Source organism: Anas acuta, chromosome 8, assembly GCF_963932015.1.
Source record: "Anas acuta chromosome 8, bAnaAcu1.1, whole genome shotgun sequence".
Taxonomy (NCBI): Eukaryota; Metazoa; Chordata; class Aves; order Anseriformes; family Anatidae; genus Anas; species Anas acuta.
In genome coordinates, this window is record NC_088986.1 from 22,574,646 (window position 1) to 22,586,932 (window position 12,287).

The 12,287-nt window shown below is 41.3% G+C and overlaps 1 protein-coding gene across 11 annotated transcripts in view; it reads left to right on the top strand.

The window, feature by feature from the left end:
* The window catches only part of PRRC2C (proline rich coiled-coil 2C), a 71,115-nt gene that overhangs the window by 33,883 nt on the left and 24,945 nt on the right, over positions 1–12,287 (top strand). For all 11 annotated transcript variants that reach the window (XM_068691169.1, XM_068691159.1, XM_068691163.1 and 8 more), the window contains exons 17-23: positions 585–2,951; positions 3,935–4,143; positions 4,780–4,934; positions 5,433–5,778; positions 6,232–6,317; positions 7,271–7,459; positions 9,353–9,604. In XM_068691169.1, the coding sequence (XP_068547270.1) occupies positions 585–2,951; positions 3,935–4,143; positions 4,780–4,934; positions 5,433–5,778; positions 6,232–6,317; positions 7,271–7,459; positions 9,353–9,604 (3,604 nt within the window). The remainder of the gene's footprint in view (positions 1–584; positions 2,952–3,934; positions 4,144–4,779; positions 4,935–5,432; positions 5,779–6,231; positions 6,318–7,270; positions 7,460–9,352; positions 9,605–12,287) is intronic.

The window sequence follows — 12,287 nt, forward strand, 5'->3', positions numbered from 1 at the left end:
TGTTTAGGATCCATAATCTAATTTGATGAATGGTGATTGCCATAATATTGTAAACTTTCAGTTTTGTGGAATGCTGCTGCAGTATTGTATCCTGTCCTTCATCTGCTTTCCTTCTTCCACATACAAGAGAGCTTCTGTCTGATACATCTTAGTTTCAAAAGTAATGTGTTATGTACAAGTGGTATAAACTGAGATAGTCCCTTTGGACCTTTGCTGCATGCTGAGCAGTCAGGAAGGCTTCCTCTACATCTTCAAAATATCTCCCAAATATTTTTTTTTTTTTTTTTTGCTGTACTGTGGTCTCCATGATACTTAGTGATGTTACCCTGCTATCTTGGGGGCTTGGTTCAAAGTACAGGTATAGTCATTAATACATTCCTAAAGCGAACTGTACATTCGACATTGAATTTTTAACCAGGGTAGAATAAAATGAGTCTCTATAAAAATAGCAGGCACTGAAAATGACTGTCTTATGTTTCCTGAAGCTGACATAAATCCTTCATGCAAACAGAAAATTATTTAGGCAAATATTTATCAATAAGAACTCTTCCCCCATTGTAACATTTTTAATTGCCTTGTCTTAGGTCTGAGGCACACTTGGAGCAAGAACGAGTTGCTGTTCCCTCTGCAGCTTATCCTGTAGAACACAACCAGTTGGACTCTCATCCAAAGACAGACTTTTTCAGAGAATCGGGAGAGGTGGAGGTACAAAAGTTCCCAAGCAGGCCTTTGGAAGATGTACAGCCTCTCCAAACTGACACATCTAACACTGCAGCTAATTTTGAAGGAGTTGATGAGAATGTTTCACGCAGCTCTCCAGAAGAACTTGCCCCTGTGGGGGAGAGTCACTCTTCATTAAAGAGAAGCATTTCCCATGGTTCAAGTCATTCTCTAAAATCAGAAGAACAGAGGAATGAGACAGCAGCAAATATCCCTAAACTGATTAACAGGTCTGTTGAGTCAAAGGACATAATTGAGAGAATTGAGGTTAAGCCAAAAAAAGAAGTTTTGATCAGTAATAGAACAACAGAAGGACCAAAACCTGAAAAAACCTTCAAACCGAAGTCTGAAACAAGATGGGGTCCTAGGCCAGGTTATGGCAGGAGAGAAGAAGGCAGTGATAGACCAGTAAGAAGATCGGGTCCTATTAAGAAACCGGTGCTTAGAGATATGAAAGAAGAGCGCGAGCAGAGAGAAGAGCGTGAACAGAGGAAGGAGAAAGAAGGAGAGAAGATGGCTAATGAAAAACTGAGCAAATCTGAAAAAAGTGACAAAAAGGAAGCACCTCAAGTGCCAGTGCCTCAGGCTGAGCCAGAGACGTCTGCCTCTAGCGGTGCTCCTCTAGCTAAGAAGATAGCCCAGGATGCTGCCCCAACACCTGCCAGCTCAGAGAGCAGTCAGCCTGAGACTGTGGTTAAAGTTCCAGTTCAGCCATCCACGCCTCCAGTCTCCCAGCAGCTCCCAGCTCCCCAGCCTGTTGCTGCTCCCCAGCTGCCCCCTGCCATCCCGCAGCAGCCGCCTGCTCAGCCCACACCACAGCAGCAGCCACAAGCTCAGCAGCCAGCTACCGCGGTGAAGGAGGAGAAGCAGACAGAGAAGGCAGTTAACAAGGAGATTGTGGAGAAGCCACGCTTAGAAACCAGGCCAGTAAAAAGAGAGCCTGGCTTACCACCTAGGACATACTGGAAGGAGGCTAGGGATAGAGACTGGTTCCCAGATCAGGGCTACAGAGGCAGAGGTCGTGGGGAGTATTATTCTAGAGGTCGCAGCTACAGAGGTTCTTACGGAGGACGTGGTCGGGGCAGCAGAGGCCATAACAGGGAGTACCCACACTACAGAGATACTAAGCCTAGATCAGACCACGTGCCTTCAGGGCCTGTTAGGCAGAGAGAAGAGAGCGAAACTCGCAGTGAGAGTTCTGACTTCGAAGTAATTCCAAAACGGCGGCGACAGCATGGTTCGGAGACTGACTCTGACAGCGAAGTTCACGAAAGTGCAAGTGACACTCTGCTTTCAGACAAAGACAGCCTAATCAAAGGCAAGCACCCAAAAAGAGAGGAGAGAACCGATGGCAAGAAACCTATGAAGCCACTGTCATTCAAACCCGAAAACAATATCAGAGTAGACAACAGATCTCTAGAAAAAAATTATATAAGAGATGATGAGAATAAACCCAAACCAGGGTTTCTTCCAAAGGGAGAGCCTTCTAGACGAGGCCGAGGAGGGATGTATAGACGTGGTGGTAGGGATCCTGGCGGGCGTCCTCCACGTCCATCCACAATAAGGAGACCAGCCTACAGAGACAATCAGTGGAACCCTAGACAAACAGAGATCATTAAAACAGAAGACGGAGAGCCTCCAAGGAGAAATGAACATTACGGTCCCATACCCGTTGATAAAAGACCTCCAAAATTTGAGAGGAAGTTTGATCCAACCAGGGAGAGGCCACGAAGACAAAGGCCTGCTCGGCCTCCGAGGCAAGATAAGCCACCACGCTTCAGGCGGCTAAAAGAGAGAGAGGCTGCATCCAAGATAAATGAGGCAGTAACCAGCTCATCAACAAGTGCTACGGTCAGTAACGCAGGTAATGAGCCCTCCAACGCTGCTCTGGAAGTTTCAGGAAGTAAGACACCAGACTTATCCAACCAGAATTCCTCAGACCAGGCAAATGAAGAGTGGGAAACGGCCTCAGAAAGCAGTGACTTCAATGAGAGGCGTGAGAGGGATGAGAAGAAAACAGCAGATGTAGCGGCACAGGTGGCTGCAAAGGCAGGAGAAAACACTGGAGCTCCAAAAAGGGAAATAGCCAAGAGAAGTTTCTCTAGCCAGCGGCCTGGCATAGACCGTCAAAACCGACGTGGCAACAATGGGCCAGCGAAGCCGGGGAGGAACTTCTCAGGGCCTAGGAGTGAAAGGCGCAGTGGTCCTCCACCCCGAAGTGGAAAAAGAGGGTAAGTACCAGGTTCTAGAGGGAAACAGACATAGTTGGGGTTGTGTTGTCCTCTTGTGGTTCGCATATGCACCTGTGTCTGTGTACTGTCTGTATTTGTTTGTTTGCAGACACTTAGAAAATGGAGTTAAGAGTGGAGTACTCCTATGAATGCACAATGTTAAACAAGTTTAATAAAATATAGCCCTGTTTCTCAGGGTATGTTTCCCAAATTTTGGATGCAAGCTGGCATGTTAATGTGAGCACTTCTGCAGGTTAATACGTTGCAGCATTGCATTTGGCCTGCTGTATTTAAATCAATCACCTAACATAGAGAAGCATGTTGAGAAATGCTTGCCATTGAGAATAAACTTTGTTTCTCCATATGGTCAGTTTGATTGGAACTTGATAATTATCTAGTGTCACTGCTTGCCTGCTCTAATCCCTGGATTAAAAATATTGGGGCTTTCTGTGGACTAGTCACTTAAATATGATGTGGAAGCAAAAGCTGGGTTTCCCAGGTACCACAACAAAGCCAGAATGCTGGCTTCTGACTCCAGTGGCTTCAGAGAGCTTTTGTCAAGGGAGCCTGTAAAACAGCTATATATTTATCATTTTACGTTTGCACACATTGCATACTGTAAGCTTCTGTTTTTTTATTTTTACTTTTTCCACAGAAGGCTTTGCTAGAGTTCTGAACTGCGTATCTGAGTTTTTGGTGTCTCTACCTTGACTGAGGCAGAGTTCACCTTAAAATTAAATTGGGCACATTTTTTTCTGATTTTTTTTTTGGCAGCAGAACATTGGATATGTCACCAAAACAGCTTTTGCTGTTTAGCTTCTGCTCATTCAGTTGCTGAAAGTAAATGTCTGGAGCCTACTAAGGAGTTGCACAGTAGACACTCACAACCCTATAATGTGATTTGCTTTAGTTCCGTTCTTCATTTGCTCTGTGGCTAGTCATTAATTTTCTTAACAGAACTTTTTTTTTTTTTTATAATGCAGGCCATTTGAAGACCAGACAGCAACCGTGCCCGGTGTTGATCCCACCACCACCAACTCGTTGCATCAGGAAGAAGGAGGTGTTACTGTTGCAGGACAAAAGAGCACCAAGGATGCAAGTGGCAAAAAGAGAGAGGAACCTAAAGCTGGTCCAAAGAAGCCTAAGGAAAAAGTGGATGCCTTGTCTCAATTTGATCTTAATAATTATGCAAGTATGTATTGATAAAATACCATGCTAACAAGAATTTTTAATCCTGCTAGCTTCTCTGAATATAGTGTTGGATGTTTAAAGCTTACAAAAGAGGAAAGATGGTTTTTTAAACACTAGAACAATTGTGTTCTTTAGCATTGCCACCTTTGTCATATTTAAGTAATGTGTGTGCCTGTAAAAGGTGGCATACCTCATTTTTAGTATAGATGAGAGTAATTTTGGTCTACCATCTAATCTTTACTCTGTCTTTCAGACCATTTTCCACCACACTCTAATGATTTGCTTAACCTTCATAAGCAGATAGTGTATATCACTGAAACACAGCAAATATTCCAGATGGCTGTTCATTATTTTAAATTGCTTTGTTTTAAGCAGTTTTAGTTCTTAGTTCCTGGAGAGTCTGGTACAGGAAGCTCCAGATTTTCAGTTTATAAATATCAGTTTCCTGTCTTCAAGTTCACCAGTCTAAAGTTCTTGCACTTAGCAAGAAAAAACTTATCTTTATCGGGACCATCATCTCTATCTTCTTATGGGGAAATTGCTTCTACTCTAAAGTGGTTTTTGCTTGGTGTATTTTACCATGTGCTGCATCTGATGCTGTTAAGACAGCAGCCTCTATATCTTTCCGTTTCTATAGGTGTTGTGATCATTGATGACCACCCTGAAGTGACAGTAGTCGAAGACTCACAGTCTAACTTGAATGATGATGGTTTCACTGAAGTGGTGTCGAAGAAACAACAGAAACGCTTGCAAGATGAAGAGCGCAGGAAGAAGGAAGAACAAACAGTGCAGGTACGAGACACATCTGTAATGCAAAAGACCTTCTTGTGATACTGAGAATGTTGTGAAGTGTGCAGAATCTTCATCCCAAGAAACTATGTATTTTCATCCCTTAAAGATAACTAGATAGTTGTATTAATACTTTATTTTAATTTTAAATGAAACTCATTTTCAGTGGGACGTTTTAGGATTTTATACTTCTTGTTTGGGCCTTGTTGGGTAGGTGGAGTTGGTAAACTGGAAATGTCATTTCTTCATGCTTGTGTAAATCTTTATCATATTGCTTGTGTATCAGTTGATCCCAAGAGGAAAATGGATGAGAAGTAAATCATTGTTCCTCGGATGAGAAGTAAATCATTTTTCCTCAGCTGAGAAATAAATCACTGTTCATGTGGTTAAATACCCATTAAAAAGTTCATTTGAGATAGGCTTAAGCAGTTCTGCTTTTGCTATTCTACAGCATACGTACAAGCTATTAGCTGTAAGAGTAAAATTGGATTCCACTTCCAGGTTTGGACCAAAAAAGGATCAAGCGAAAAAGGTCGAGGTCAGAATTCCAAGCTGCCACCCAGATTTGCCAAAAAGCAGCAGCAACAGGCAGCAGCTGCAGCTGCGCAGCAGGCACAGGCTCAGGCACAAGCTCAGGCACAGTCTCCGTGTGCAACGCAGACTCCAGGTCAGCCACAGGCTTCTGTTCAGCCTCAAAACCAGGCTGCAGGAGGGACAGCGGCAAGCACAGAATACACAGTGTCAGGCAAAGTTCTGCAGAACACCCAGGCTCACAATGGTCTAGGAACTGAACTATGGGAAAACAAGGTGCCTGCTTCAGCAGTTCTAAATGACATCTCCAAAAAATGTAAGTATTGTCATTACTGGACACTGTTTGTCAGCTCTTTGTTGATGTCTTGCTTGTATCTGTGAAAGTATTTTGTACAGGGAGTAGAGGAGAGCTGTCCCAGGTGTATCACTGTAACCGAAGAATACCCCTGAAAAGAGATTTTTATGGAGTGATACTACTCAGTATTTTATGTTGTTGTCACATCCTTGTCACCCTTCAAAAAATCTGTGTTACTAGACTTGAGCAAGCTTCAGAATGTGATGATCCCACTTAATAAAACTACCTAAGGAGCATATTTTTAACTCCTGAATAGGCTAAAAATTTCTAAACTAGAACCTGGGTAATCAATACATCTAAAATTTAATTCTCCTTAGTCAGTTGGTAACTTCAGTCAAATGCATTTGGCAACTTCAGGATTTTGTCTTGTTTTGGTTTAGATTTTTATTTTTTAACTCTTTTCTCACTTATCAGTGGGACCCATTAGTCCACCTCAGCCACCTTCAGTCAGCGCTTGGAACAAGCCTTTGACATCTTTTGGATCAGCTACATCTCCAGAGGTAAGGGTGAAAGGAAGAAAAATAACTCGTGCACGAAGCTTACCTGAATTATTTATCACTGGGATTGGGTACAGATTATCCACTTAGTCAGGCATCCGCATACTGAAACTGGTGTTTGTAGAATTCCATGAAGTAGGGAGATGGTACAGGAAGAGCACAGGACACAAGTGAGTGCTTTTATTGATTGCAAAACAGAAAAAACGTTCTTTGTTAATCAAACCTCGGCCTTTCACAGCTTCTTTTGATAGCTGCTATGCAGTGTATATTTTCAAGTTAAAATACTGTCTAGTTTGCATGTGAACACTTGGTACAGTTCAGTAACAGAAACAGGATGCCTCCAAGGAATCAAATGGTTTTATGTCCCTGCTTTAAGCAGAGATGCAATAAGCAGTAGATGTCTTCTAACCACAGTAGCTCTACTTATCCCCTGGAATTTTCATAGCACTAACTAATTTATAGTCCTGTGGTTTAGTTTGCTTGGGCTGTATTGGCCTTCTTGACTTCATTGTTTTAAAGTGTTAAGAATGTCTTTAGTCTCTTACAACACCATTGTGACTGCATAAGGAGATCTATAAATCTTTAGTCTCCTATTGTTTCTCTTGAACATTGATTTTGAAGTTTTAGGAGAATATTGTGAAAATTAATCTGGACGTTTTATTATTGTACTTGTCTTTCTCCTCTTCTCTACCAGTTCTTCTTGATCTTGTTTAATTATTTTTTTTATTGCTTTTTCTTTTTTTCCTCCTCTTGAACTCTTATAAACAGTAGGAAGTTGAGGAGGAGGGAATGTGCTTTCATACATTGTTTATTCCTCTTGCAAATCTGTTGCAGTCATAAATAATGCTTTTGCTGTGGTGTTCAGCTGAATGTATTTGGTGCTCTTTTTTGAACCAGTGGCAATGTACTGATTTAAAAGTCTTTTGAAACATGTTAAATGCTTGCCTTTTAAATAGGGAACAAAGCCTGGGCAAGAAGGTGGAGTTGAGCTTGGCATAGAAACTATTCAGTTTGGAGCCCCAGCTTCCAGTGGCAGCGACAATGAAGTTGGCCCTGTACTTTCTGAGAAGTCAACTGACAAGCTACCAGAACCAAAAGAACAAAGACAGAAGCAGCCGCGGGCTGGACCCATCAAAGCACAAAAGGTAAAAGGTCATATCTTAGAAGTACAAACTTTTAAATAGCAAAGAAATTGATTCAAAAAGAGGTTACAAGTAATTGATTTAAAAATGGAATAAAATACTCATTCAGTTAGTACTAGACCTATAAAAGTTGCCTTCCACATTTTTGTTTCCTAAAATAATCAAGTGGTTCTTGGAGAGAAAACGAGGAAGTGCATGTAAACAACATCCTAACCTAGCAAAGGTCATCCATTGACCATTTGGAGCAGGACAGGCTAGAGCAGGAACATGGTTATGGATTTGTGATAGCTTTGTTGGGAGAGTATGGATGCAATAGGGTGTTCTTGTTTTGTAGCTTGGGTTTCTTGGTTGCTCCTGTGCTTGCTTTGCTCAGGCTTTCAGAGCGGTCTTGGCGCAGGCTATTTCTGTCCTGGCTCTGCCTCCACTTTCAGTTTTTCCTGCCTGCCTTCTCCCTACGTACCACCACTCCCAGCCAATGGTGGGTGCATGGTGCTCGTCTTGGTAATCCAGCTACAAAACTAAGCAAATTAATACATCAAATTGCTGGGAAAAAAGCCTTTTGGGGAAAGGGAAGAATGTTAGAGCCACTGATTAGAAGTCTCTAAGGCACAGATGTCTAGATAATTAATTTTTTGTAACTAATTCAGGAAGAGTGAATAGGTAATCAGACTTAGCTCAATTAAAATATTTCTCACTCATCCTCCAGAGATTTAGGTATTCTAGTCAATCATCTTGTATTTCTATTGTTACAACTCACAAGGAGTAATACTTTCTCCTCCTGTCATTTAGATTACACTTAGTGATCTTTAAGATTATTGTTATTACTTTCCTCTTAGCAATTTAACTTCTTGAAGTGCGGCCTTAGTGTCTGGAGGAATTTCTTCAGTTAACTGTTATAGTAAAAAGTATTTGGAGTGAAGTATGTCTGATGATCCTGACTGCTGCATTGCAGAGCTTAGGCATTCACTTCTACAAGTGCTTTCTTCCTTCCCTCTGAAGGCATTTTCTAGTCTTTACTGGCCTCTTGAGGGTACCAGATACCTTAGGGCAAACTCCTGCCCTCTACAAACCCCAAAAGCATATTTTAAAGGGTCTTTATCTATTCCTGAAACAGATGGCTTGTATTTATAGAGATAATACCAGCAGCTTCTGGTTTTCAAGTATCAAAGCCGAAGCAATAGGATTGTAGGGACTGCCTTTAAAGAATTTTTGTGCTGCTCTGTAGTGAGATGGGCTGAGTAGTCTCAGCCAGAAAGGATATACCTCTTTAAATAGAACATTCAAGTTCCCTGAGGTCCTTCATTCTGCTTTAATTCAGCTGCACAAAAAGGAACTACTGAATTACAGCAGCTACTTTAGCCATAGTGATTACACTATAAGGCAACGCTTGAACGTGGGTGGTTTCTTGGTTTGTTTTTTTTATGGGTATTTCTTTAGTGCTCAGTCACTAGGAAGAAATGTTGCCACATGCATACATTGAAACATCAGCAAATGAAGGCAGAGTCTTTTGTTCTAGTTTGCTGGAGCCCTGTAAAATTCTGAGACTCTGAAAATTAAAGTTACCTATATTTATATGAAGTCTTGTGGCTTCCTTACTTTTCTGTGCTTGTAAGAAAAGTCAAAATCATTTTCTATCAATTTTATAGATGTTATGTTAGTTGAACTCTGCCACTTCATATAATAGGTCTTGCTTGAAAACAGTGTTGGAAATTTGCAATGTTCAGAGGGGATGCATTTTACATACTTAGTGCTAACTTATTCTCAGTTGGTTTATATATTAGAAAATACCTGTTGGGAAGGTCTTGTTAGATTGAAACAAAATTATTTTAAGCATGTGGGAATATTCTTGTGGGGACGTAAGGGGAAGACATAACTGACAAGTTAACGCTAACTTAGCTTCCAGACTTGAGTCCAGTAGAAAACAAAGAGTATAAGCCTGGTCCTATTGGGAAAGAGCGTTCTTTAAAGAACAGGAAGGTGAAGGATGCCCAACAGGGAGAGCCTGAGGGACAGGAGAAGCCATCTCCCACCTCTGTCAGAAGTCCAGAACCTGTTACTGCAAAGGAAACCAAAGCAACGAGTGAACTGAGCACGGAAATAGGAACAATGATATCTGTGTCTGCTCCAGAGTTCGGAACAAACACAAAGGTAAGAAAAACATTGAGAAATTACAGAGTGCTGTATGTGAAATAAGATTTCCATGATGCAATTGATATTTGGTTGCCTGCTGGTGGTAGTTATCTGGACAGCAGAGCCCACTGTATAGCAGATTTGAAACAAATAGGTACTGCTTGAATTTTAGCAGTTCTTGGGAAGTAGTATGGGGATGTGCCGTCTGTCATGCTCCTGTACAGAGATTGGCTTGGAAAGTTTTAAAGACTTCTGCTGTCTTCCGAACATAAAAACTGTCCTGATGTTTATCTTGCTGTGGAGAGTGACACTGGAGCCTGGTATAGGCAGATTCTGGGAACTCACGTCTTGAGCATGTTTGTGGTATATGCAAGATGAGAGCTCGAGTCTCAACAGAGAACTGCAGTAATGTGCCCAGTGGTTGGCTGAGTGCATGGATGACCTGAGGCTGTGAGTTAAGGATTGTTCTGTGGGGGAAAAAAAAAATAAATCTTTGAACTAGAAATATGCTAAAGCATTTGATGAGGCTTGTTGAGTTTATCCAAAGGCTCTGTATGTCAGTTCCTATTGGCTTGGATATTGTCAAGGTGTATCTCCTCGCAGGACCCCTTCAGGATACGCAGGACTCATGGTAGTTGTCTGCATGGAAGTCTTCTGACTTCTATCCAGTGAGGTGGTGACTTGTTGTCAGGTTTCATTGTTCTGCAGCTCCGTTCTTGGCTGTGATGCATTGATAGCACTGCGTTGTTCATGGAGAGGCTCTCCTGCTTGCCTAATGGCCTGTTTGGGGCCTGGCTTCACTTCTGGCAGCTGTGTGTCTCAAGCAAGAACTGTGTGTGCTCTTTCTCAAATGTAAAGAGGCCTTGTAGTTGGAGTAGCTCCTCGTTAATAGTTGCACCTGCCTTGGTAAAGGGAAAATGCATATTTTATGTTCGCAAAGCAGTTAAGAGATTAGGCTCAAGTGTGTTGCATGCTGTCTCAACCTGTCTTTTCGTTGTCTTAAGCAGAAATCTTCTGACACCGTTTAGGAAAAAATCCTCTGCAGAAGTTTCACTCATGATTTTATCTGTTTTTAAATCTACAGGTTTTTTAGGAAAAATAAAGCAGTCTTAGCAGGTTTTTCCAGGTTGTCCTGCAAGCAGAAGATGCTATTGCAATTAAATCTTGTGCAGAGCAAGTGTTAAGGTGGATATTTGTTTCCTACATCTTAGCTGCAAACTTGATTTTGAGTGGAATGGCAAATAAGTATGAAAATGCAGTGCTGGGATTTTTCAACCTTCCCAGCAGTTTTCATCTTCTGAGTAGATGTAAATGGTAACAACATAAACCAGAACTGGATGAAATGCTCTTCTTGTATGCAGAATCAGAAGTGTACACTGTAAACACCAGATTTTTCAAATATTTGGTAAGGAGGCTATTTGTATTTTGCTTTTTCACTATCTCTCAAGCTTTAAGATAAGGGAAGGAGACTCCTTTTCTAAGCCTCCTGCAGAATAGGAAACATCCTTGATTACTCCAGACTAACTTGCTGGTGAGTAGTTCTGCTGAAGTAAATCAGTATCATGTCTTCTCTGTAAACATTTGAAAAGAATGAGATCTTCAGCAGGGAGGTCTGAATTTTGTGCCTTTCTGGCCCTAGGTAAATGCAGGTTGCTAAGGTGCTTTGAATTAGCATATCATTAAAATGTCAATCCTCCTTCTCAGGGGAAGACCGAATTGAAAGGAAATCTTCCAGTTTGTGCTGGATATGCAAATTTCCAACAATCTCCTTCTTACTTTAAGTGGCTACTAATAGAAGCATTTAATACATGCTGCAAATAAGCCTAAAAATTCCTGTCTCCATAGTTCTAGGTTTGCTTTTGAATTCCTTTGCCGTGAGTAGTTCTCTGGGCATCACTAAGTTTTCTAGGAAAGGGGTGGTTGTGTTTTATATTTAATTCTATTGAAGTTGAACCAACAACCTGCAGATGTATTAGAGAAGTTGAACTTAATCTGGATTTCACAGAAATAAACGCCTCTTGCTATTTTTCAAAATGCCTTTTAAAATAGCTTTAAATACTGTTCCAGTCCTGGAACTGATTTATATTGCAGCAGCTTTCTCATGTCTTCGCAGCATTGTCTTCACTCATTAATGAGGGAAGAGGTGACAATATCTTTAATCTGTTGTTTGAATGTCAGGTGTTAATGTTGTTAGCAAACCTAAATGATTTATCGATCACCAGCAAGGCACACTTTCTTTAGTGTATTTGTTGATTTTAATGTTTGTGAGAGTCAAGCTAGCTGTCTGTCTTCAGAAGCAGAAGCTTTGCAGAATTGTCATCCATCCCAAAACAACCCCCTTAATAGAGCAGCATGTGCACTTAACCATACAGGTCTGTTCTACCTGAGAAGCTGCAAATATAAATCACCTCATGTTAATGAGCTGTTTATCAGGAATGTAAGTGTGATGCTATGAAGCAATTCCAGCTGGTTTTCTCGGGTTTTGTAGTATTTTTGGAGTAAAACCAAACTGTTACACAAGTGTCTGGATCGGGTGAGACACCTTTAGCATTCCCCCAGCCCTCCATCTCAAACTAGTTTTGAAGCTTTCAAATCACAGGAGTGATCAGTAACTGGTTGTGGATGTGGCAATGAAATGTTTGTGTAAGTAGTTGATAAAGGTTTGTCTTTTGGAGATGATGTCAAAAAGGACACTTGCTTT